Consider the following 27540-nt stretch of genomic DNA (forward strand, 5'->3'; position numbering starts at 1 on the left):
ACCCATTTAATCTCCTCCCACAGCCCATGTACACTCTCCCCTATCATGGACTCTACCCACCTATTTAATCCCCTCCCACAGCCCATGTACACTCTCCCCTATCATCGACTCTACCCACCCATTTAATCTCCTCCCACAGCCCATGTACACGCTCCCCTATCATGGACTCTACCCACCCATTTAATCTCCTCCCACAGCCCATGTACACTCTCCCCTATCATGGACTCTACCCACCCATTTAATCTCCTCCCACAGCCCATGTACACTCTCCCCTATCATGGACTCTATCCACCCATTTAATCTCCTCCCACAGTTCATGTACACTCTCCCCTATCATGGACTCTACCCACCCATTTAATCTCCTCCCACAGCCCGTGTACACTCTCCCTTATCCCGGACTCTACCCACCCACTTATGCTAATTCTATATAATTATTCCCTGATCCCCAAAGAGAATCAACTTCAACATATCCAGCCCTCCTCCACTCTCAAAGAGTAATGCATAGTGTATCAGGAATTGGATCTTGCCTACACTAAATTGGATTTTATAGAAGTTTTAATAAATTATCATTCTTATTTACAATGTTAGTCTGTCTCCCACCTTCAATTATTGTTTCTTTCAATCCTCAGGCCACAGACAAGCAAAAGATCTGAACGTCATCGGTATGAGGGCAAGTAAGTAACCAGTGATTTTTTTATAAGTTCCTTAAATTACATAGAATGTACAGCCCAGAAACAGGCCATTCGGCCCAACTGGTCCGTGCCGGTGTTTATGCTCCACACCAGCCTCCTCCCACCCCTCTTCATCTCACCCCATCACCATATCCTTCTATTCCTTTCTCCCTCGTGTGTTTATCCAGCTTCCTCTTAAATGCATCTACGCTATTTGCCTCCACCGCTCCCTGTGGTAGTGAGTTCCACATTCTCACCACTCTCTGGGTAAAGAAGTTTCTCCTGAATTCCCGATTGGATTTATTAGACCGCCTACTTCCATCTCCTTAACATCGCCCGTCTCTGCCCCCGCCTGAACTCATCTACTACTGAAACCTTTATCCATACCTTTGTTACCTCTAGATTCGACTATTCCAATGCTCTTCTGACCAGCTTTCCACCTTCCACATTCCACCCTCCATAGTTGAGCTCATCCAACACTCGGCTGCCCCATGTCCTAACTCACACCCAGTCCTGTTCACCCATCACCCCCTGTGCTCACTGCCCCGTGTCCTAACTCGCACCAAGTCCCGTTCACCCATCACCCCCTGTGCTCACTGCCCCGTGTCCTAACTCGCACCCAGTCCTGTTCACCCATCACCCCCTGTGCTCACTGCCCCGTGTCCTAACTCGCACCCAGTCCCGTTCACCCATCACCCCCTGTGCTCACTGCCCCCGTGTCCTAACTCGCACCCAGTCCCGTTCACCCATCACCCCCTGTGCTCACTGCCCCGTGTCCTAACTCACACCCAGTCCCGTTCACCCATCACCCCCTGGGCTCACTGCCCCGTGTCCTAACTCACACCCAGTCCCGTTCACCCATCACCCCCTGTGCTCACTGCCCCGTGTCCTAACTCGCACCCAGTCCTGTTCACCCATCACCCCCTGTGCTCACTGCCCCGTGTCCTAACTCACACCCAGTCCCGTTCACCCATCACCCCCTGTGCTCACTGCCCCGTGCCCTAACTCACACCCAGTCCCGTTCACCCATCACCCCCTGTGCTCACTGCCCCGTGTCCTAACTCACACCCAGTCCCGTTCACCCATCACCCCCTGTGCTCACTGCCCCGTGTCCTAACTCACACCGAGTCCCGTTCACCCCTCACCCCCTGTGCTCACTGCCCCGTGTCCTAACTCACACCCAGTCCCGTTCACCCATCACCCTCTGTGCTCACTGCCCCGTGTCCTAACTCACACCCAATCCCGTTCACCCATCACCCCCTGTGCTCACTGCCCCGTGTCCTAACTCGCACCCAGTCCCGTTCACCCATCACCCCCTGTGCTCACTGGCCCGTGTCCTAACTCGCACCGAGTCCCGTTCACCCATCACCCCCTGTGCTCACTGCCCCGTGTCCTAACTCACGCCCAGTCCCGTTCACCCATCACCCCCTGTGCTCACTGCCCCGTGTCCTAACTCACACCAAGTCCCGTTCACCCATCACCCTGTGCTCGCTGACCTACATTGGCTCCCGGTCCGGCAACACCTCGATTTTAAAATTCTCATCCTTGTTTTCAAATCCCTCCATGTCCTCGCTCTTCCCTATCTCTGTAATCTCCACCAGCCCCACAACCCCCCGAGATCTGTGCGCTCTTGCACATCCCTGATTTTAATCACTCCACCATTGGTGGCCGTGCCTTCCGCTATCTAGGTCCCAAGCTCTGGAAATCCCTCCCTAAACCTCTCCGTCTCTCTACCTCTCTCTCCTCCTTTTGAGATGCTCCTTAGAACCTACCTTTTTGACCAAGCTTTTGGTCACCTGTCCTAATATCTCCTTATATATAAGGCTTGTTGTCAAATTTTGTTGGATTATGCTCCTGTGACCCCCCCAGCCCCAATAGCTTTTGGGGGAGAGAGTTCCAGATTCCCACCACCCTTTGTGTGAAGAAGTGCTTCCTGACATCACCCCTGAACGGCCTGGCTCTAATTTTAAGGTGATGCCCCCTTGTTCTGGACTCCCCCCACCAGAGGAAATAGTTTCTCTCTCTCTACTCTATCAAATCCTTTAATCATCTTAAACACCTCGATTAGATCACCCCTTAATCTTCTATAATTGAGGGAACACAAGCCCAGTCTGTGCAACCTGCCTCCAAAATTTAACCCTTTTATCCCCAGGAGGGCGGGAGTGCGAAGGAGGGAGGCGGGTGTGGGGGGAGCGGACAGGGAAAGGAATTGCTCTGCTCACCGTGCGCTGTAACATTGTAAGTGCGTTCCCCAATGTTTTACGCTTAGCGTTCGATAGAAATTGCAAGTACAGCCCAAACGAAATGTCGAAGGCAGTGATCTTCGCAAACACCTTTACAAATTGTGCACACACACACAGAATGCAGAGGAAAGCCAATTCTGAGAAGATTGTTGAAACAGCAAAACTTTTTGGAGGCATTTTTTTAAACTGATGTAAACTCTTCCTCTTTTTTTTGCAGTGAACTAAGAGTGAGGACGGACTCACGCTGGACAGACAAGCGCACCCTGACTGGCTTCGCTCCACAAATCTTACATTAATTGCAAATACTGATTTTTTTTTCATTAACATCGGGATTGATTGATAACTATTGACAGCTGACCCCATACCCGGCAGATACACTTCCCACTCCTGTTAAAGATTTACCCTTGGGGGTTTAAAAAAAAAATAAACCGATAAAACAAATCGCCCTAATCTTTGAGGTCGTTCCCTTTGCACCCAGAAGGCAAGATATATTCTCGCCTGGAAATTCCACAGGGCTGCTCCCATCGCACGCCTGGGCCGGGGAGGGGGGGGTGCGGGGGGGCGGTGGAGCGGTCTGAACACGGCCCCGTGTACACCATTCTCCCGAGGTTTCTGCCCATCTCCCGCCGGAGTTAGGACAGGAGTCCCAGCAGATCAACTGCTCGGAATTTCAGAGCCTAAAAAAAATGTTATTGTTTTTTTTAAGGTTGTAAAATGCAGGAGGTCCAACTAGTTAAAATGGCACGATAGCAAAATACTGCGGATGCTGGAAATCCGAAATAACAACGGAAAACGCTGGAAATACTCAACAGGCCAGGCAACACCCGTGGAGAGAGAAACAGAGTTAACGTTTCGGGTCGAAGACCTTTCGTCAGAACTGGAAAAAAAGCAGGAAATGGAACAGATTTTAAAGCAAGTTTGGGGGCTGGGAAATGGGGGGAGGGGACCGTTTGTTCTTTCGTCCCCTCCCCCATTTCCCAGGCCCCAAACTGGCCTTTTTAATCTGTTTCATTTCCTGCTTTTTTTCTCAGTTCTGACGAAGGGTTTCGACCTGAAACGTTGACTCTATTTCTCTCTCCACGGATGTTGCCTGGCCCGCTGAGTTTTTCCAGTGTTTTCTGTTTGTTGTTTTAGTTAAAATGGCACACAGGCGTGGCTCAATCGCGGGAATCCCAGCCGCATCCGGAGACTGGTCCAAGACAAAAAATCTGAGATTAATAATTGAAAGTTTGGCAACACACAGCTTCTGAAAGGGGACCAAGATGGTGCAATGGTTTGGGGTTGGGAAACCCTTGATTGGGGCCTGGTCTGATGATGGGTCCCACCCGTTACGTTAACCTGCAGTTCCCTTTTTTAGATTCTGACCCGTCCATCAGTCACGCACGCACACACACCGCCCTGACTTGAACCTAAAACCCCCACCCACCTCCCCAGTTCCTTCATCGACCCTGGGTCATGACCCTGGAACTCCCTCCCTAACACCACTGTGGGAGCACCACCACCACACGGACTGCAGCGGCTGCAGAAGAAGGCGGCTCACCACCGCCGCCGCCTTCTCCAGGGGCAGTTAGGGGGACGGGCAATAAACGCTGCCCTCGCCAGCGACGCCCGCACTCAGATTCACAAGTAGATATTTTGATTTCAAAATTGTTCCTTTGCAATTTCATTTCGTATGTAGTAATTTTTCTCCCCCGCTCCCCCCCTCCTCCATCCCCACACTTTGGGGCTCAGGATATGAGCCCGTTACAGGAGTATCAGTTTATATCTCCCGGGATATACTTCACCCTACATTACGGAAATGTTATACCTATAAGACTGGTTATTGATCACTTTGTTCTAAGCTAGTATTGCCTATAATTAACTCTTTAAACAATAATATTGCTTCTTGATCTCCTTAATCGTTACTCAATGGTGATTGCTAACTGTAGCTGGGGAAAATGATTTTGCAATAAAGGGAGGGGATGTTATTCTCGTGGTTTTTTTTTGCACGATAGGAGCACCTGTATCTGGCTGACAGAAAAATAAAAGGCCAAGTGACTGCCCAGTTCATGGGGCCCAGCAACTGGGGCCTCCATCCAATAACGAGGCTTGGTGGTTTTAGCGGAGAATGGGGCAGTTCTGGCATACGGGCGCCACAACCCTCCAGGACTGCCCTGGAATCTCCAGGGATTGAAGATGAATAAACCCAGGAGAAAAATCATAGGCTCATTTTTTAAAAAGAGTTATGTGTGACCTTTTTGGGAGCAGGAGTCGGCAATTCGGCCCCTCGAGCCTGCTCCGCCATTCAATAAGATCACGGCTGATTTTCGACCTCAACTCCACTTTCCCGCCCGATCCCCATATCCTGTGATTCCCCTCGAGTCCGAAAATCTATCGAACTCAGTCTTGAATATACTCAACGACTGAGCATCGACAGCCCTCTGGGGTAGAGAATTCCAAAGATTCACCACCCTCTGAGTGAAGAAATTCCTCCTCATCTCAGTCCTAAATGGCCGACCCCTTATTCTGAGACTGTGACCCCTGGTTCTAGACTCTCCAGCCAGGGGGAAACAACCTCTCAGCATCTACCCTGTCAATGCCCCTCAGAATCTTATGTTTCAATGAGATCACCTCTCATTCATTCTAAACTCCAGAGAGAAAAGGCCCAATCTACTCAATCTGGAACCGTTACTGGTTATAGTGGAGACGGGATAACAAGGCTGTTTGACTGACTGCCAAACATCATCCAATTGGGTAGTTAGGAGCCTTCCAGAGGGCGCGGGGATGGACGTGTCGGGCGTCCAATGGCGGGAGCGTGTGGGGGGGTGCGGGGCGGGGCGCGGAGGCTGGAGGTCATGTGATAAAACCTTCACGAATGCGGCCATCCAGAGCTGGCGACCTGAGAGTAGTGGCTGTTGGCACGTTTGACCGTTTCACTGTACTTTCCCGTGCCCAGGATCGAGGCACCTTTAGAGGAAAAGAAATCACCCCCTAAAGGCCATGAAAATAAAGACTTGACAAAATCCCCTCGGGTTTCCCTGTTCTCCAATGGACCGCGTGTGTGATATAAAAAAGAACAGGGGCGATTTGAACCCTACTGGCGGGCGGGGCGGGGCGGGCACTTAGCTGTTCGAAAGCCGCCATGATCGCAACAGAATTAAGGCGATTGGCAAAAGAACCAGAGGCGACATGAGGGGAAGAACAATTTTTAGGATTTGGAACGCGCTGCCTGACAGGGCGGTGGAGGCAGATTCAATAGTAGCCTTCAAAAGGGAATTGGATAAATACTTGAACGAGAAAAATTTGCAGGGATATGGGGAGAGAGCGGGGGAGCGGGACTGACTGGATTGCTCTTCGAAAGAGCCGGTGCAGACTCGATGGGCCGAATGGCCTCCTTCTGTGCTGTACTATTCTATGATTCTATAACACCTGCACAATTTTAACCTGCGCCCGGAGCCAACAGGGTCCTTCATTACATAGGCATGTTGCGGCCCGATGACATCATTGAGAACTGAATGTAATTTTAACTCAGCGGGGATCCGCCTGGAGTTAAAACCGGGCCCCACGGCAAAAAATGTACACCAAGGAGAGTAACGTTATAAAGAGCTCGTTCCGCCTTGTGTCCACCACCTGCTCCCCCTTAACCGCTCGTAAGAACACCCATGAAGCAGATATGTCACTCTTTACCAGTTCTCCCTGACAGATCAACAGAAGGAGAAAAATAAGTACAACATGTGTAAGTTCGGCCCTCGTAGTCATCGGATCTTACAGCACGGGAGGGGAAAGGTGAACCTCTGCACCAGCCAATCAAGTTGAGGAATGACAGTGAGGCCCACGACCTCAATTATAGAATCTTACAGCACAGAAGGAGGCCATTCGGCCCATCGTGCCTGTGTCGGCTCTTTGAAAGAGCTCTCCAATTAGTCCCACTCCCCCCTGCTCTTTCCCCGTAGCCCTGCGAATTTTTCCTTTTCTAGTTTATATATCCAATTCCCTTTTGAAAGTTATTCTAGAAGGGGCATTGGTTAATAAAAAAACAGCCGCAGATTTGTTTTTTATTGGGAAACCCAAGCGAAGAGGCAAGACTTAAAATATGGGACAGGAGTCAGGCTGGAAACAAAAGTATTGTGTGTAGAGAGGAAGGTGGGGTTCGACAGGGCCTGCTCGTGGCTCGCTCATGCATCTTGTCTGGGGGCGATGCAGGGCTCTGGCATCTTTCAATAACAATCTGAAAAAATATAAAGGGTGCAGTTCAGATGTTCATGAAGAACTTGCCAAAACAAAAGTAGGTTGAAAATAGAAAAAGGAACTTGACTTTGCAGCTCGTTCCACAGGGGATTCTGAACTACTCATGCAGAAACTCTGAGACTTCCCCTGGCGGCTTTCAGTGGTTTACTCAGTGTGGGTGTTTCATCTGTGATTGGTGCATGAGGATAAACTTGAGAGAACTTTGAGGGGTAATTTGTGACTGTTTACATAGAATGTGCAGCACAGAGACTGGCCATTCGACCCGACTACGCCGTGCTGCTGTTTGTGCTCCACACGAGCCTCCTCCCACCCCCACTTCACCTCAACCCCCGTCAGCATAACCCTCCTCTTCCTTTCAGTCTCAAAATGCATTGAACTGGAAGCTGATTGGGAAATTCAGACCGGGAGCCGTCACGCAAGACAGGCTTTGCCAGGCGAGGGTGTGGGCGTGGAGAGGGTTTGGGGGCAATTTACGGATCCCTGCAGAACCAGAACACAAGAAACAGGAGACGAGAAAATGTTCACCGGCCTCAACCATCTGGCCCTTGCTAGGTAGGGGAGGCGAGTTCACCCAATGGTCAGGTTGGGATCCTGCTGTGCGATTCTCGGGATGGGATGAACTTCCTTAATCCTCTACTCGAACAAGATTTGTACCACCTCATTAAAACCGTGGACGGACACATTCCCCTGTGGACAGGTTAAAGTCCCGGACCACCGCCAAGATCGCACAGTTTAACCTGAAGGGTGAAAACTCTTCTACCTTCATTCCGGCCGATCGTCTCACCGAGGCAGATCCCAAAACCGGTCAGATCCCCACGCTGGGTGCGGGACAGCCGCAATCGCGTTAATCTGTCAAACGCTCCGCGACGGCTGGAAAGCCGACCTTGCCGGTCTCGTCGGTCAAACCGGCAGGCACGCTAAGCCCCTGAGGTGAATAGTGGGCTGCACATTTTGATAACGTGACCCAACGCCATTTCACCGCCTCTTACCAGCCGCACTGCGATTCCCATTAACTTCTCGGCCTCCCCCCCCAAAAAAGAAAACCCCCCAACCAATGTCAGGATGTCCCCGGTTGAACTGGGCAGTTTTGGCAAAAGGCGTCCGCCGCCCCCGCACAGCACCATTTTCTGTCAGTGCGAAATGGGTCTCTGGATTCGTTCCAGCTTCAAACAATATATATCGTTGCATTTTTCTTTTTGGTTTGTAAGCTTGAGTTTGAACAAGGTCGCAATGTTTCTACTGACTTAGTGTTAGGGCACCGAGATGATTTTTGTTGATTTGCCATTTATATACATCGAAAGAAAATGAAATTGCGATTATAATTTTTTTTTTCTGCGGTGACGGATTTATAACCTGAACTCTTCTCAAAGACAGTAGATATTTTTCTGGATTATTAACCCATTTTAATTTGGATTGGCAAGAACTGCTTCAGCGTTAACCAATCGCCACTGTACTTGATGACATTTGTGTGTTTTTTTTTTTGCATTTATTGTTTAAGTTTTTGCACAATAAAATGAAGATGGCTTCAAATATAGGTTTTCCTGCGGGTATTGGCCTGAGCTTGGGTCGACGCTGATGGTAAAGGTTAAGGGAGAGGGACATTAGCCTAGAATGAGCTGCACTCTTATGTCGGGATGGAAGATCCTTGGCCCTCCCGAAGCCCCAACGACCTGAAGGAACCCATTGTGAGCCACTGGTGTCTCTCGCAAGGGTCTCTGGGTGATGGCTCTTGTCTACTCGAGGCCGCACTTGCACCCTTGCTGCTGGTGGTGTCACAGAGGTGACTTCATCCTCGGGTGTTTGTTGGGCTTTAACAAAGGCTCTGAAATCAGTATGAGATAAGAGAATGGCTTCTGATTTCTACGATTTGTAAATATTTGGATTTGTTGTAAAGGAGAAGCAAGGGAATAAAGGTCAGAGGAAAATGACGTGACTGAGTGTCCTTGTGTTACATCGCCCGGCTCCGCCCCCGCCTCAGCCCATCTGCTGCTGAAAACCTCATAGAAACATAGAGGATAGGAGCAGGAGTAGGCCATTCGGCCCCTCGAGCCTGCTCCGCCATTCAATGAGATCATGGCTGATCATCCAAATTCAGTACCCTGTCCCTGCCTTCTCCCCATATCCCTTGATCCCTTTAGCCTTAAGAAATATATCCAACTCCTTCTTGAATATATTTAATGAATTGGCCTCAACTGCCTTCTGTGGTAGAGAATTCCACAGGTTCACCACTCTCTGGGTGAAGAAATTCCTCCTCATCTCTGTCCTAAATGGCTTACCCCTTATCCTTAGACTGTGACCCCTGGTTCTGGACACCCCCGCCATCGGGAACAGCCTTCCTGCATCTAGTCTGTCTAGTCCTGTTAGAATTTTATAAGTTTCAATGAGATCCCCTCTCATTCTTCTAAACTCCAGCGAATATAAGCCCAATCGACCCAATCTCTCCTCATACGTCATTCCTGCCATCCCAGGTATCAGTCTGGTGAATCTTCACTGCACTCCCTCCATGGCAAGAACATCCTTCCTCAGATAAGGCGACCAAAACTGCACACAATACTCAAGGTGTGGTCTCACCAAGGTCCTGTACAACTGCAGCAAGACATCCTTGTTCCTGTACTCGGACCCTCTCGCTATAAGGACCAACATACCATTTGCCTTCTTAACCGCCTGCTGCACCTGCATGCTTACCTTCAGCGACTGATTTTGTTACCTCCAGACTTGACTATTCCAACGCTCTCCGGGCCGGCCTCCCACATTCCACCCTCCGTAAACTTCAGCTCATCCCAAAACTCTGCTGCCCGTGTCCTAACTCGCAACGAGTCGCGTTTACCCATCACCCCCTGTGCTCGCTGACCTACATTGGCTCTCGGCCCGGCAACGCCTCGATTTGAAAATTCTCATCCTTGTTTTCCAATCCCTCCATGGCCTCGACACCCCTCCCTATCTCTGTAATCTCCTTCAGCCCCACAACACCCCGAGATCGCTACACTCCTCCAATACTGCCCTTTTGCACATCCCCGATTTCCATCGCTCCACCATTGGCGGCCGTGCCTTCAGCTCCCTGGACCCTAAGCTCTGGAATTCCCTCCCTAAACCTCTCCACCTCGCTACCTCTCTTTCCTCCTTTAAGACGCTCCTTAAAACCTCCCTCTCTGACCAAGCTTTTGGTCACCTGCCCTAATTGATCCTTATGTGGCTCGGTGTCAAATTTTGTTTGATAATCGCTCCTGTGAAGCACCTTGGGACGTTTTACTACGTTAAAGGCGCTATATAAATGCACATTGTTGTTATTGCTGTGCTGACAATAAGTGATGCACGCGCTGTAGGCAGGAGCTGGGTAAGAGTTTGGATCTATCAGCTCCTGCCTTGCTAGCATGGGTTTCAGTTAACAAGCCTGCGCCTATCAGTACTGAGGGACGCTGCACTGTCAGAGGGGCAGTACTGAGGGAGCGCCGCACTGTCAGAGGGGCAGCACTGAGGGAGCGCTGCACTGTCGGAGGGGCAGTACTGAGGGAGCGCTGCACTGTCGGAGGGGCAGTACTGAGGGAGCGCCGCACTGTCGGAGGGGCAGCACTGAGGGAGCGCTGCACTGTCGGAGGGGCAGTACTGAGGGAGCGCTGCACTGTCGGAGGGGCAGTACTGAGGGAGCGCTGCACTGTCAGAGGGGCAGTACTGAGGGAGCGCCGCACTGTCGGAGGGGCAGAACTGAGGGAGTGCTGCACTGTCGAAGGGGCGGCACTGAGGGAGAGCTGCACTGTCGGAGGGGTAGTACTGAGGGAGAGCTGCACTGTCGGAGGGGCAGTACTGAGGGAGTGATGCACTGTTGGAGGGGCAGTACTGATGGAGCGCTCCTCTGTCAGAGGGGCAGTACTGAGGGAGCGCTGCACTGTCGGAGGGGCAGTACTGAGAGAGCACTGCACTGTCGGAGGGGCAGTACTGAGGGAGTGATGCACTGTTGGAGGGGCAGTACTGATGGAGCGCTCCACTGTCAGAGGGGCAGTACTGAGGGAGCACTGCACTCTCGGAGGGGCAGTACTGAGAGAGCACTGCACTGTCGGAGGGGCAGTACTGAGGGAGTGCTGCACTGTCGGAGGTGCCATCTTTTGCATGTGACGTTAAACCGAGGCCCAGTCTGCTCTCTCAGGTGGACGTAAAAGATCCTGCGGCCACTATTTCGAAGAACAGCAGGGGGGAGTTCTCCCCGGTGTCCTGGGGCCAACATTGATCCCTCAATCAACATCACTAAAACAGATTATCTGGTTATTATCACATTGCTGTTTGTGGGAGCTTGCTGTGCGCAAATTGGCTGCCGCGTTTCCTACATTACAACAGTGACTACACTTCAAATAGTACTTCATTGGCTGTAAAGTGCTTTGGGATGTCCTGAGGTTGTGAAAGGCGCTATAGAAATGCAAGTCTTTCTTTCTTTGAATCGTGAGATGGTGCTATTAAAGATGGTCACACAGAACTGCCAGAAGATAGGAAGAGGAGGAGGCCATTCAGCCCCTCAAGCCTGTTCCTCCATTCAACTAGATCATGGCTGATCTGTACTCCAGGACCATTTACCAGCCTTTGCTCCATATCCATTGATACCCAACAAAAACCTATCGTTCTCAGTCCTGAAAGTTTCAATAGAGCCCCAGCATACACAGCCTTTAGGTGGAGAGAGTTCCAGATTTCCACCGCCCTTTGTGTGAAACAGTGCTTCTAGATTTCATTCCTGAACGGCCTGGCTCTAATTTTAAGGTTCTGCCCCCTGGTTCTGGACTCCCCCCACCAGAGGAAATAGTTTCTCTCTCTCTCTACCCTGTCAACTCCTTTAATCATCTTAAACACCTCGGTTAGAGCACCTCAATCTTCTAAAGTAAGGGGAATGCAAGCCTTGTTTTTGCAGCCTGCCCTGGTAATGTAACGCTTGAAAACCTGCTCCCCCTCCAAGGCCAACGCGCCCTTCCTGAGGGGCGGGGCCCTGAACTGAACGCAGTGTCCAGGTGGGGTCTGTCCAAGGCCCTGTACAGTTGAAGCATGACTTCCTCCCCTCTGTATTCCAGCCCCCTCGAGATAGAGGCTAACGTTCCGTCAGCCTTTTGAATTATTTTTTGTACCTCTCCACTAGCCTTTCGTGATTTCTGCACTTGGGCCCCGAACTCTCTCCGCCCCCCCCACAGCTCCCAGCTTCTCACCATTTAGAAAATGGCAAGTATTAAATGACAGCGCATGAGGGAGAAAGGAATAGGAGGATATGCTGATGGGGTGAGATGAAGTAGGGTGGGAGGAGGCTTGGAAGCTAAGCCAGAACCAGGCCTGGTTAGTACCTGGAGGGGTGACCATCAGGGAAGACCAGGTGCAGAAGGTCACGGAAGGAGCCCCGGGAGGGGCGGCTGATGAGCAGGCCCGGGTGTTGGGCTGAAGATTGTCGGACAGGAGGAATGGTGGAAATGGAATGGCGGCGCGCACAGACGCAGCGGCTTTGCTTCTCCCAGGACGGTGCTATTTACGTTTAATGTTAGTGTTATTTGTACTGGACTCATGGGAGCTTGCAAGATCACATTTCGTTGTTCATGTACTTGTGCAATGACAATAAAGTTGAATTATTATTAATTATTATTAAACACCGGCACCGACACATTGGGCAGAATGACCTGTTTCTCTGTCGTAGGTTCAATGTGATTCTATATGCAGTGAACTCCCTGAAAAATGAGCTGAATGATTAGAAATGGCAATTGAGGGGGTCATAAGGATAATGATGATAGAAACATAGAAGATAGGAGCAGGAGTAGGCCATTCGGCCCCTCGAGCCTGCTCTGCCATTCAATGAGATCATGGCTGATCATCCAAACTCAGTACCCTGTCCCTGCCTTCTCCCCATATCCCTTGATCCCTTTAGCCTTAAGAAATATATCTAACTCCTTCTTGAATATATTTAATGAATTGGCCTCCACTGCCTTCTGTGGTAGAGAATTCCACAGGTTCACCGCTCTCTGGGTGAAGAAATTCCTCCTCATCTCTGTCCTAAATGGCTTACCCCTTATCCTTAGACTGTGACCCCTGGTTCTGGACTCCCCCGCCATCGGGAACATCCTTCCTGCATCTAGTCTGTCCAGTCCTGTTAGAATTTTATAAGTTTCAATGAGATCCCCTCTCATTCTTCTAAACTCCAGCGAGTTCAGGAGGTGCGGGGTCCAGGTGGGGTCTGTCCAAGGCTCTGTACAGTTGAACCATCACTTCCTCCCCATTGTATCCCAGCCCCCTCGAGATAGAGGACGACATTCCATTAGTCTTCCTGATTGCTTTTTGTAGCTGCCCGCGAGCTTTCAGTGCAGCCGTTACACTCCATTTATCTCATTGGTCCTGATTTTAACTTCAGGGGCTAGAAAAAACAACAAAGGCATTGGGAGATTTTTAATCTCCCGGCCCTCATTAAAATGCCACGAAGGAAAGTAAAAAATACCACAACCCAAGCCTTCCTGTCTGGGCCTCTTCATCGACTCCCCGCAGGAGACTTTCCCCCCGCCCCCCACGATCGGGGCGATGATGTCATCGCACCCCCTATCTGCCTACTTACAGAAGGACCCCGCCGGCTTTGGCCTTCCGTCCGAAAGCCCGCGACTTTCCCGGCGGGCAGGTAATCCCCGACCTTTCAACCCCGCCCAGGTGGACCGCGAGGCGGGATAGGGTCAAAATGTTTCGATCGGAAACAAACTATAGCCCAATATTGTCCGCTAAAATCGCCAAAAGCCAACTGTAACTGGGTGAGGGGGGGTCGCCAACCCTCCAGGATTGGCCTGGAGTCTCCAGGAATTAAAGATTAATCTCCTGGACAGAGAGCTGGGGGAAAAAAATCATTGGGGCACTTAAACAAAATCAGACGCTTTTTTTTTTCATTTTCTCTTTCAACACAATAGTTCTAACAGTATTGGAGTTGGGGAGATAAGGCCGAATTGACCGACAGTCAAAACTCATCCAATGGGGTAATGAAGAGACTGTTCGCTTTCCGATTGGCCGAGGGAAGGCGGGGCGCAGCATGGATGGACGTGTCGGGCGACCAATGGCGGGAGATCGTTGTGGGGTGGTGGGATGGGGGGGAGGGGCTGGTTGAAGGCAGAAGGTCGTGTGCCGGAACCTTCGGGAATAGGTGCCGGCCCGTCTAACCGATTCGTGTACCAAAGTTCAGCGGAAGCTCCTCATCCCTGGGACCGTTCTGGCAAATCTCCTCCGCACCCTCTCCAAGGCCTTGGTGTCCTTGGGGGAGGCCAGAACCAGGGGTCACAGTCTAAGGATAAGGGGTAAGCCATTTAGGACAGAGATGAGGAGGAATTTCTTCACCCAGAGAGTGGTGAACCTGTGGAATTCTCTACCACAGAAGGCAGTGGAGGCCAATTCATTAAATATATTCAAGAAGGAGTTAGATATATTTCTTGGGGCTGAAGGGATCAAGGGATATGGGGAGAAGGCAGGGACAGGGTACTGAGTTTGGATGATCAGCCATGACCTCATTGAATGGCGGAGCAGGCTCGAGGGGCCGAATGGCCTACTCCTGCTCCTATCTTCTATGTTTCTATGTTTCCTAAAGTGCGGTGCCCAGAATTGGATGCAGTACTCCAGCTGGGGCCGAAGCTGTGTTTTATAAAGGTTTAACATAACTTCCTGGCTTCTGCACACTATGCCTAAAGCAAAGGATCCCGTATGTTTTGACAGCCGTCTCAAGTTGTCCTGCCAAAGATTTGTGTACATGAACCCCTCAGGACTCTTTGTTCCCGCACCCCCTTTAAAAAGCAGGTCTCTTGGCGGAACAGGCCCGAGGGGCTGAATGGCCTTCTCCTCTTCCTATTTCCTATATCCCGCCGCTGGGCCTGAAGGAGCAGAACAATGACTTATCCAAAGGATGATATAAAATAAAAGAAGCCTTCTTAAGTTCAAATAAAACACAAAGAATGAATGAGAATACAGTCACACCACTGGAGCTGCGCTTAGGAGCGATAAATTATTTGACGTAATTGCAGCTTTTCTCAATGGCAGGTAAGGGCCTGACATGAATCAGTCATTCATGAAAGAAAGACTTCTGAAATAATACTGAGCGGCCTGCGGGTGGCGCTGTCCAGGGAGAGTATAAATACTCGGGCACGGGCCCAGCTTGCGCAGGACATTCTTAACAGGAACTAGTGAAGGACACAACTAGACCTCCATGTTGTAGAACAGTTGATTAAAGCTTTGTTTAACGCTGAGACCAAGTGCCTAGTAGTTTTCTTACATCAGGGCCCAAAACCCAAAGACAGAAGGTGAAGAGAGAGAGATTTGACGAACAGAATCGGTCCGACCAACATGGAATGTGTGACTAGGGTCTGGGAAACCGGGCAGGGGACTCTCTAAGAAATCTGCTTTGCTGACCTCTTACTCATCCCCAGTTCCCATCGCCCCACCATTGGCGGCCGTGCCTTCAGCTGCCTGGGCCGCAAACTCCAAAATTCCCTCCCTGAACCTTTCCGCCTCTCCGCCACCCTCTCCTCCCTTAACAGCCTCCTTAAAACCCTTTGACAAAGCACTTGGTCACCTAGGAGGATAGAGCAGATGAATACATGGCTGGGGAGATGGTGCAGGGGGGAGGGCTTCAGGTTCCTGGGGTGTTGGGGCCGGTTCTGGGGGAGGTGGGACCTGTACAGGCCGGACGGGTTGCACCTCAGCAGGGTCGGAACCAATGTCCTCACGGTAGTGGGGGTTTTGCTAGTGCTGTTGGGCAGGATTTAACCAAATTTGGCAGGGGGATGGGCACCAGGATGTGGCATTCGGCAGGAGAAACAAGGTGCACAAAGGATGGGGAGAGACAGATAGCACTAGAGTAAGAAATTGTAAGGTATTAGGTGGGGCCAGGCTAAGAGAGAATACAAGAAGGTCTAAGACAGGTTTACAGTCCATGGCCTAGAAATTCAGTCTGGCCACTTTTGGGGCGGTAAAGTCGGGCGGTCGCTAAAGTTAGCGCCCGCCGGAAAGTGTAGGCCACTTCGCCGAAATTCAGTAGATTTGGCCAAGAGTTTGGGCGAGCGCTGAAACTGGCGTTGCACTGCTATCTTCAGGCGCTAAGCCGGCGATGCGGACTGATAACGCCGAGGCCGGGCGCAGCGCAGGTGCGGTCATGTTTTGATAGACAGCAGACACCCTGACGCCGGCCAGCTCTTAAAGGGGGAAGGGTCGACTTTGACTGCTGCCACGCCCTGCATAGTGGAGCCCTGCAGCTAGGCCTCAACACTGCTGGTGGACCCAAATAGCGCCTGAAGCCATGGAGAAGGCCCGTGAACGAGCGCAGCGCTTCTCAGAGCATGCTTTGAGGGTGCTGGTTAATGGTGTGGAAAAGAAAAGAGAGATCTTGTGCCCGGACAGTGGCAAGAAGGCTCCCAGGAGCCAGTACAGGAGAGCCTGGAAGAAAATCGCCCGCAGGGTGTCATCCACCAGCGATGTCCTCAGGAGTGCGGACCAATGCCGCAAGAAGTACAACGACCTCACTCGGATGGTCAAGGTGAGTACCCTTTCCAGTGTCCTCCTCATCCTTGCATGTGCACCTCACATTATGGGCAAAGGGACCTCAAAGGCCTAATGGGCAGCCCTCCTCCCGCGGCTATGGCACTGGCATGATCATCAATAGCACTTTCTGCACTTAACACACTGGCCAAGCTATTCGACCATGGGAGGCAGTGCACACAGCAACAGGGCACCACACTGGCCAAGCTATTCGACCATGGGAGGCAGTGCACACAGCAACAGGGCACCACACTGGCCAAGCTATTCGACCATGGGAGGCAGTGCACACAGCAACAGGGCACCACACTGTACTTAGAGGCCATCCTTTCTCTTGCAGGCCAAGCTGGCGCGGAATTTGAGGAGCCAGTCTGTCACCGGTGGAGGCCGTCCCGAGTACCAGGCGCTCAGTGAGCTGGAGGAGAGCGTGGCTCGACTCATGCGTGGCCGGGTGACTGGCCCTGTTGCCATTGGAGATGCGGACCCTGTACTGGGACCCACTGGTAAGGACATGACCGGTTGGACCTCTCTCGTTGCCCTTGCGCTTCAGATCTACATCCTTTCCCACTGTCCGACCAATGCGCATAATGCCACCACTCATGCCTCCCTCGCTGACGCCCTGTCCTCACTCTAAAGCTACTCTTGTGCCTTCCTGCTTTCAGCTGGTGAGGAGGAGGTGGTCCCTGAAGCTCAGAGTGTCAGGCCCTTGGAGGAGGAGGACGACGAGGACCAGGAGGAAGGCGGCACATCGGGGGAACCCTCATCCGCGCCAGGGGATGGCAATGGAGGGGAGACGTCTGGCCTGGAGGAGAGGCAGGGGGAAGTGTTGCAGGGGGGTGTAGCTCCTGGGCCCAGTGGGGTCGAGGCACGTGGGAAGGGTCGGGCAGCACGGCGGCCTTCTCCCCAGAGGGGGGAAGTGTTGCAGGGGAGGGCAGTTCCTGGGCCCAGTGGGGTCGAGGCACGCGGGAAGGGTCGGGCAGCTCGGCGGCCTTCTCCCCAGAGGGAGAGTCCGCCCTCCAGTCCGGAGACGGTCCTCACCCAGGAGGTGCGCCTCCTTGATGAGATGTCCGCGGCGTCGGAGCGGCGCCACAAGGAGTTCATGGGGGTTGTGGGACAGTTGCCTCAGGCCATTGAGTCCCTGGCTCATAGTGTGGTCGCTTTCGGGGAATCACAGGCCAGGGGGGTCGAGCAACTCGCGGCAGCACACGACAGGGGTGTCCAGCAACTCGCGGCAGCGCAGGACAGGGGTGTCCAGCAACTCGCGGCAGCGCAGGACAGGGGTGTCCAGCAACTCGCGGCAGCGCAGGACAGGGGTGTCCAGCAACTCGCGGCAGCGCAGGATGCGAGTCGCGAGTCCATGAGTGGTGCCGTCCAGACACTGGCAGATCTGATGCGGGCACATACCAGGGCAGTTCGGGCACTCACTTCTGCCACACTCGCTGTGGCGCGGAAGCATCGCCAGGGCACCCGCCGCCCTGCTGCAGCACAGCGGTCTGGCCTCCACCAGATTGCTGCGCTTGCTGCACTGCCAGCCCGGCCGAGTGCCAGTGTCTCTGGCGAACAGCGCGCGCCTGGCATCAGCCAGCTTGCCCCCATTGGTGCAGCCGACACTGCCACTCCCCCAGCCAAGGTGCGACGAGCTGCTGCTGAGACTGATGCTGGCCAGCCACAGCTGCAGCAGTCAGCAGCCGGCCCCTCCCGGGCCGGGCCTCGTCTAGGCCGACCCCCAAGGGCATCTGCCGTCACGCATTGTGGCCCTCATGAGCCTTCCCCCAGCCTTGCCACACCCACAGGGCCCAGGTTGAGGCGGAGCAGCAGGTCGGGCAGGGGCCGGAGAAGCCTGCATAAGGACTCGCCCTCTCGGCACACCCAGTAGAGTGTGGTGATAGCGTTTTTTTTTATATGGGGGTGTTTGTGTTCTGGGGGGGGCTTATTTTGGTAAGGCCGAAGATGAAGGCATTTTTTGTTTTTATGGGGGTGTTTGTGTTGTGGAGGGGGGGGCTTATTTTTGTAAGGCCGATGATGAAGGCCAATTGGATGGGCAAGTTTTGTTATTCCTCCCCAGGTTGTGGGAGTGACAGATGTTTTTGACTGTTTTTTGGGGGTCTCGTCTGTTTTTCTGTTTCATGTGGGAAGGGCCCTGAGTTTGTTAAATAAAGCTTTTTATTTATTCAGCATGTCCAGGTGTCATGTTTCAAGTGGTTGTTGCGTTAACCGGCTGAGGGCTTGCGGAGCGGCTGCATTCAGGTGCGTTCATTGCCACAGGCCATTCCCTGACAGGGGGCCTAGAAGTGTCGTTCAATAAGCCGCCGGCGGACGGCCCTTGGACCTTGTGGCTCCCTCCTGGGCTGGTACTCCTCCTCCTCCTCCTCCTCCTCCTCATGGTCCTCCTGCTCGTCCTCCTGAGGTGGTGGTGCAACGTCAGGTGGCAGTGCCTGAGTCCTGCGGATAGCCAGGTTGTGCAGCATGCAGCACACGACGACGAACTGGGAGACTCTATCCGGCGAATACTGTAGAGATCCGCCGGAACGATCCAGGCAGCGGAACCGTTGCTTGAGGACGCCAATCGTTTGCTCTATGATGTTCCTTGTGGCTTGATGGCTTTCGTTGTATGCCTCCTCCGCTGGGGTCCTGGGCGCGCGGAGCGGGGTCATGAGCCATGTACACAAAGGGTAGCCCTTGTCCCCAATAAGCCATCCCCTTGGTGGAGGCTGTGCCTCGAACATGTCAGCCACAGTCGTCTGGCGCAGGATAAATGCATCGTGGCTGCTTCCTGGAAAGCGGGCATTGACAGCTAGGATGCGCTGCCTGTGGTCACACACCAGCTGTACATTGAGGGAATGGTAGCCCTTCCGGTTGCGGTAATCCTCGGCATTGTCGATAGGTGCCCGCATAGCCACATGCGTGCAGTCAATGGCGCCCTGCACCATGGGGAAGTCCGCGATCCTGCCAAATCCGACTGCACGCTGCTCCTGCCTCTCTAGGGTCATGGGGAAGGAGATGAATTGGTGTCTCCTCGCGAAAAGTGCATCGGTGACCTGCCGGATGCAGCGATGCGTGGCGAACTGGGAGATGTTCGCTATGTCCCCAGCAGCGGCTTGGAAGGAGCCGCTTGCATAAAAGTTCAGAGCCACCGTGACCTTCACTTCCACCGAGAGAGACGTCCTGCACATCAGCTGTGGACGCAGATCTCTGTGAAGCAGCTGGCAGATCTCTGCAACCACCTCCCTTCTGAAGCGCAGCCTCTTAACACAATGCACGGCAGTCATGGTGAGATAGGACACCTGCTGCCGGTATTGCCTGAGTGGGTAAGGCCTACGTTGCCGACGCCTGATGGCCCCTCTGCGTCTAGGCATGGCTGGACCTCTCACACAGCGTCTGCGAGCCCTTCGCACATAATGCTGCAACTGAGGGTTGGAACCCCATACAGCCCCCATAATAAACTTGCAAACAGTGAAATCACAATGATTCAAATGTCAAAGCTCTGGCCAGAAGCCAAAAATACCTCTCCTATGTTGTCCCAAATCAGTAAGCTCTGTTCCTTGGTCTCTGTCCAGAAATCCAAAGCAGTAAAGTCATTGCAGCAAAATGGCTGGGCTTTATAGGTCAGTGTAAGTGCCCTTTAATTAGCGCTCCCCGAGGCCCACAGGGCCTCTGTTGCGTTCCACTTCACAGTTCTTAACAGCGCCACGCCCACATTGGGCGGGCGCCACTGAATTTCCGGTTTGGGGCGCACAAACAGCGTTGCACGACGAAATGACGTCATAAGCTGCGCGCGCAGCTGAGCGGGCGCAAACACTTTGCGCCGGCGCTAAATGTCTACTGAATTTGGGCGTAGGCGCAGATCGGCCTGCGCCCGGGCGCTAAGTGCCTAGCGCTGGAAATATACCCCTCTTATGGCGTTAACAGCTGGCGAACGCAACTGAATTTCTAGGCCCATGTGTGTAAACGCACGAAGCGTGGTAAATAAGGTTGGTGAGCTGCAGGCGCAAATAGCCACATGGGAATATGATGTCATGGCGATAACGGAGACCTGGCTCAAAAAAGGACAGGTTTGGGTTTTAAATATTCCTGGGTATAAGGTGTGTTCAGGAAAGATAGGAGGTGGGGTGGCAGTATTGATTAAGGAGAATGTTACAGTGCTGGAGAGAGAGGATGTTCTGGAGGGGTCAAGGACAGAATCTATATGGCTAGAGTTAAGAAATAATAGAGGTGCCATTACACTACTGGGTGTATTCTATAGGCTGCCAACTAGTGGGAAGGATATAGAGGAGCAAATTTGCAGGGAAATTACAGAAAGGTACATGAACTATAGGGTCGTAATAATGGGGACCTCAACTATCCTAATATAGACTGGGATAGTAATAGTGTAAACGACAGAGAAGGGGAAGAATTTCTGAAGTGTGTTCAGGAGAACTTTCTTGATCAGTATGTTTCCGGCCCGACGAGGAAGGAGGCATTGCTGGATCTGGTTCTGGGGAATGAGGTGGGTCAAGTGGAGCAAGTGTCAGTAGGGGAACATTTAGGGAACAGTGATCATAGTATCATAAGGTTTAGATTAGCTATGTAAAAGGGCAGGGAGCAATCTGGAGTAAAAATACTTAATTGGCAAATTTTAGTGGGCTGAGAACGGATCTGGCCCGGGTAAATTGGAATCAAAGAATGGCAGGCAAAACTGGAATCAAATAATAGGCTGGCTTTAAAGAGATGTTTTGTGTACAGTCGAGGTACATTCCCGCGAGGGGGAAAGGTAGGGCAACTAAAGCCAGAGCTCCCTGGATGATGAAAGAGATAGAGAGTAAGGTGAAGCAGAAAAAGAACGCGTATGACAGATGTCAGGTTGAGAATACAAGTGAGAATCAGAATATAGAAAGTTCAGAGGGGAAGTGAAAAAGAAAATGAGAGGGGCAGAGAGAGGGTATGAGAATAGATTGGCAGCTAACATTAAAGGGAATTCAAAAGTCTTCTTTAGGCATATAAATAATAAACGGGTAGTAAGAGGAGGGGTGGGTCCGATTAGGGACTAAAAGGAGACCTACGCATGGAGGCAGAGGGAGGTTAAGGAGGAAATCGCAGAGGTACTGGCAATAATATTCCAATCCACCATAGATACAGGGGTGGTGCCCGGGGACTGGAGGATTGCAAATGTTACACCCTTGTTCAAAAAAGGGTGTAAAGATAAACCCAGCAACTACAGGCCAGTCAGTTTAACCTCGGTAGTGGGGAAGCTTTTAGAAACGATAATCAGGGACAAAGTTAACAGTCACTTGGACAAGTGTGGATTAATTAAGGAAAGCCAGCACGGGTTTGTTAAAGGCAAATCGTGTTTAACTGACTAGATTGAGTTTTTTGATGAGGTAACAGAGAGGGTTGATGAGGATAATGCAGTTGACGTGGTGAACATGGATTTCCAAAAGGCGTTTGATAAAGTGCCACATAATAGGCTTTCCAGCAAAGCTGAAGCCCATGGAATAAAAAGGACAGAGGCAGCATGGATACAGAATTGGTTAAGTGACAAGAAACAGAGAATAGAGGTGAACGGTTGTTTATCGGACTGGAGGAAGGTATACAGTGGTGTTCAGGGGTTGGTGCTAGGACCACTGCTTTTCCTGATATAGATTGGCCCAGAAATTCGGCTCTCCCCGGGTGAGTACGCACGGGGTACTCACCCGTAGGCCGAATGGAATTGCCGGTTTCCTGCATGCACTGCGCATGCGCGGGGAACCGGCACTTCCGATCCTCTGAACGAAGAGGTTCAGAGGTCGAACACGTGCGCAGGGGAGGCTGCGCGTGCGCTTTGAACTTAGGTTTTTTTTGCAGGTTTTCCCGGGAGGGTAAGCCTGCAGGATTTACACATTTAAAAAGCAGGCGTAAGGCCTGCTTTTTGCAAGGTAAGTGGTCAATTAATTAAAATTAAAACATTTTTTCCACAGGTTTATTATTTTTAAATATTTTAAAGCAAGGTAAGTTTATTTTTAGCCCCATTATAATATAAAATTATTTTTTCAAAAATTTAAATTATTGTTTAAAATAGTTATTTGATGTAATTTATAGTTTATTTAAAAAGTGTGATTTAAAATTTTTTTTATTTGACGGTTTACTGCTATTTTGGGCCCGTAGTATTTATAAGTTTTGACAGGTCTTCCTGTCAATCTTATGAATGGGCTTTTCCCTCCTCCGATTGGCTGCCCATGGCTCACGTGATCCCAGGGGACGTATCGCACTAACTACGCCCCTGGGACACGCAAGCACAGCGCGCCGGCAGCTGGGCCAGGCCCCGGAGCGGAATTCCACGGGGCCCTACAGCTCAACTGCCGGCACGCAAGGTAAGTGCAGGTCGGGGGCATACACTCGCGGGAAGCCCCCGACCTTCTGGGCCATTAATGACTTGGACTTGGGTGTACAGGGCACAATTTCAAAATTTGCAGATGATACAAAACTTGGAAGTATAGTTAACAGTGAGGAGGATAGTGATAGACTTCAAGAAGACATAGACAGGCTGGTGGAATGGGTGGACACGTGGCAGATGAAATTTAACGCAGAAAAGTGCGAAGTGATACATTTTGGTAGGAAGAATGAAGAGAGGCAAAATAAACTAAAGGGTACAATCCTGAAGGGGGTGCACGGACAGAGAGACCTGGGGGTATGTGTGCACAAATCATTGAAGGTGGCAGGGCAGGTTGAGAAAGTGGTTAAAAAAGCTTACGGGATCCTGGGCTTCATGAATAGAGGAAGTTATGATGAACCTTTATTAAACACTTGTTCGGCCTCAACTGGAGTATTGTGTCCAGTTCTAGGCACCGCACTTTAGGAAGGATGTGAAGGCCTTAGAGAAGGTGCAGAAAAGATTTACGAGAATGATTCCAGGTATGAGGGACTTCAGTTACGTGGATAGACTGGAAAAGCTGGGGTTGTTCTCCTTAGAGCAGAGAAGGTTGAGAGGAGGTTTGATCGAGGTGTTCAAAATCATGAGGGGTCTGGACAGAGTAGATAGAGAGAAACTGTTCCCATTGGCGGAAGGGTCGAGAACCAGAGGACACAGATTTAAGGTGATTGGCAGAAGAACCAAAGGCGACACGAGGAAAAACGTTTTTACTCAGCGAGTGGTTAGGATCTGGAATGCGCTGCCTGATAGGGTGGTGGAGGCAGATTCAATCGTGGCTTTCAAAAGGGAGTTGGATAAGTACCTGAAGGAAAGAAATTTGCAGGGCTACGGGGAAAGGGCGGGGGAGTGGGACTGGCTGAAGTGTTCTTGCAGAGAGCCGGCACGGGCTCGACGGGCCGAATGGCCTCCTTCTGCGCTGTAACCGTTCCATATTTCTATGAATTTTGTCCAATTATGTCTTGGATGGCTGTGTGCTGTTAGCAGAACAATTTACCCAGCTCCACAGAATTTCCCTTTATTAGAATCTGATGTAATCACTGGATGAATAAATGGGAGTGGATGTAAGCCAAGGGCAGTGAGGGACTTTCCGTGCTGTGACGGAATGGTGTCACTGAATGATATAATTCACGGAAGATCTGCAGCCACAGTTCCCCTCGATAATTCCCAGGTTATGAAGGGGTCGGTGCAATTGACTAAGTCACCATGGAGGAAGGGGAATGCCTTCACCAGCCAATCATGTTAAGGAATGACAATAACACTAGTGGAGTTGCCCCCAAGGTCTTTGGGAAGAGACGTTAAACCGAGGCCCCGTCTGCTCTCTCAGGTGGATGCAAATGATCCCAGGGCCACTAAATGGAAGAAGAGCAGGGGGAGTTCTCCCCGGTGTCCTGGGGCCAATATTTATCCCTCAATCAACATCACTAAAACAGATTATCTGGTCATTATCACATTGCTGTTTGTGGGAGCTTGCTGTGCGCAAATTGGCTGCCCCGTTTCCTACATTACAGCAGTGACTCCACTTCAAAAGTATTTAATTGGCTGTAAAGTGCTTTGAGACGTTCTGAGGTCATGAAAGGCGCTATAGAAATACAAATTCTTTCTTTAATTTATAGCATCTGTCTGATTTTTATTCCATTGATTTCACCGGTTTCTATAAAGACGGGTGATCTGCTCGGACAGGTTACTGCCCGAGGCATTGAGGACAAAATAACAACCTCTGTCTCAGCGGTGAGGGAATGGAGACAATGGCTTTGGTTTTCCCAATATTTAATTTGCAGAAATTTCTGATAGGCAATGAGAGGTTGTTTCCCCTGGCTGGGGAGTCTAGAACCAGGGGTCACAGTCTCAGGATAAGGGGTCGGTCATTTAGGACTGAGATGAGGAGGAATTTCTTCACTCAGAGGGTGGTGAATCTTTGGAATTCTCTGCCCCAGAGGGCTGTGGAGGCTCAGTCGTTGAGTATATTCAAGGCTGAGATCGATAGATTTTTGGACTCTAGGGGAATCAAGGGATATGGGGATCGGGCGGGAAAGTGGAGTTGAGGTCAAAGATCAGCCATGACCTTATTGAATGGCGGAACAGGCTCGAGGGGCCGAATGGTCGACACCTGCTCCTATTTCTTATGTTATGCTCATGCAGGACTGGATGTCAGACAAGCAACGTGGCGAATCAGAGGCAGCGGAGGGGTTGAGAGAGGTGGTGGTGAGGTAGAGCTGGGTGTGGCCAGCGTACATGTGGAACCTGGCCTGTTTTTGGATGATGTCGCCGAGGGGCAACATGCTTGGCACAACGGGCGGTCGATTCGCTGGCGTCCATTTTCCACAGCCACCTGAAGGTCTCGTTCACCCCAGTGTGTTCCAGTGATGGCCGTCCTTTTAATGAAAAAGTCAAGCTGTAAATTTGAAATGCGCTAAAGATTCTGGTGAAACAGCGAGCGAAGGAGTCGTACGAGGGATTTTATTTTCCCCGCTGATCCCCTGCCAATTTGTCTCCAGGCTTCTGTGCCTTGATAAGGACTGAGGTCATGGGCAGAGGCCGCCAGGGTCAGACCAGGAGTTTCGAGCTGGACGATTCTTGAGTAATGTTGCTGATTTCGGGCTCCACCTGTTTGTGGTTTTCTTTTGATAAAAGTTTAAAGTACAATGGCATCAATCTCCGCTGTATCAAGCAGGAAAGGCTGATGAGATGTGAGTGAACATTGGAAAGCTCCCAGAAAAAGCATGAGCAGACATGTCCCGGACACGTAAACTACACCCTGTACTACAGGTCCTGCTGATGGGAGATCAGCGATTCCAATCTGCACCTGGAATGCGAGACTCCAGATCCAAAAAGACTCCAAGAGTCAACCTCAAAGCCAGTTGTTAACGACAGGCTGTCTCCAATGGCTCATCGTGCAAATGTACTGCTCACCCAGCCCAGTGATAGTACAACACCAACTTGCATTTATATAGCGCCTTTAACATAATAAACTGTCCCAAGGAGCTTCACAGGAGATGTTATCAAACAAAATTTGACACCGAGCCACATAAGGAGATACTAGGGCAGGTGACCAAAAGCTTGTTGAAACAGGTAGGTTTTAAGGATCGTCTTGAAGGAGGAGAGAGAGGTAAAGAGGTGGAGAGGTTTAGGGAGGGAATTCCAGAGCTCAGGGCCCGGGCAGCTGAAGGCACGGCCACCAATGGTGGAGCGATTAAAATCGGGGGATGCTCAAGAGGCCAGAGTTGGAGGAGCGCAGAGATCTCGGAGGGTTGTAGGGCTGGAGGAGGTTACAGAGATAGGGAGGGGGGCGAGGCCCCGAGAATTTTTAAATCGAGGCGTTGCCGGACCGGGAGCCGATGTAGGCCAGCGAGCACAGGGGGAGATGGGTGAACGGGCCTTGGTGAGAGTTTGGATTGGGCAGCAGGTTTGAATGTGATCAGGTTCATGGAGGGTGCAAGGTCGGAGGTCAGCCTGGAGAGTGTTGGAATAGTCGAGCGGTGAAAAAATGGCATGGATGAGGGTTTCAGCAGCGGACGGGCTGAGGCAGGGGCAGAGACGGGCGATATTACGGCGGTGGAAGTGGGTGGAGATTGGGAACCCCAGGTGGGCAGAGGGAACGCTTCAAGGACACCCTCAAAGCCTCCTTGAAAAAGTGTAACATCCCCACCAACACCTGGGAATCCCTGGCCCAAGACCGCACAAAGTGGAGGAGAAGCATCCGGGAAGGCGCCGAACACCTCGAGTCTCTTCGCCGGGAGCAAGCGGAAGCCAAGCGCAGGCAGCGCAAGGAGCGCACGTCAACCCAAGCACCTCACCCACCCGCCCCTTCAACCACCGTCTGCCCCACCTGTGACAGAGACTGTAGGTCCCGCATTGGACTCATCAGTCACCTGTGAACTCATTTTTAATGTGGAGGCAAGTCATCCTCGGTTCTGAGGGACTGCCTAAGAATCTCAGGGTCAAATAGGATGCCAAGGGCAATCTGTTTGAGCCTCAGACAGTGGCCAGGGAGAGGGGTGGAGTCAGAGATTTGGGAACGGAGCTTGTGGCAGGGACCGAAAACATTGGATGGGATTTTCTGTACTTGGGCGGTTCGGGTGCGGACGGTTGGCGTGGCGGGTCGCGACCCTGTTTCTGCCTCCATCCCGCTGCAGAAAACGATTTTGCGATAATGGGGCCTATCAAGCCCACCCTACGCGTTACCCGACCCAATTAAATGGTGCGGGTCTGATGACGTCATCCATGACGTGTTTTCAGCCGGGATATTTAGAGGAGCCACGGCCACATTGCATTGGAAGGTTCATCTAGGAGTGTGCAGGCAGCACACTGGAGGTTTTCATTGCTCCAAAGAGTTGAAGAGATGGCTGCACAGAGGCAGAGGGCTGCACCCAGGTTCTCCGATGACTCCCTCCATGTCCTTGTGGCGGGAGTCAGAGCACGCAGGGAGGTCCTCTTCCCTTCTAGTGGGCGGAAGAGGCTTTCCCAGGAGACTAAGGGAGCCTGGCTCCAAATTGCAGAGGAGGTGAAC

General features: G+C 51.5%; 1 protein-coding gene across 3 annotated transcripts in view; it reads left to right on the forward strand.

The window, feature by feature from the left end:
* cd74b (CD74 molecule, major histocompatibility complex, class II invariant chain b) overlaps positions 1 to 9069 on the forward strand; it is a 36117-nt gene extending 27048 nt beyond the window's left edge. For all 3 annotated transcript variants that reach the window (XM_085996023.1, XM_085996022.1, XM_085996024.1), the window contains 2 exons: positions 630 to 674; positions 3132 to 9069. In XM_085996023.1, the coding sequence (XP_085852149.1) occupies positions 630 to 674; positions 3132 to 3139 (53 nt within the window). In that variant the 3' untranslated portion in view covers positions 3140 to 9069. The remainder of the gene's footprint in view (positions 1 to 629; positions 675 to 3131) is intronic.
* The last annotated feature ends 18471 nt before the right edge of the window (positions 9070 to 27540 follow it).

The sequence above is a fragment of the Somniosus microcephalus genome, chromosome 8, assembly GCF_052327205.1.
Source record: "Somniosus microcephalus isolate GS21.2 chromosome 8, FLI_Smic_1.0, whole genome shotgun sequence".
Classification (NCBI taxonomy): domain Eukaryota; kingdom Metazoa; phylum Chordata; class Chondrichthyes; order Squaliformes; family Somniosidae; genus Somniosus; species Somniosus microcephalus.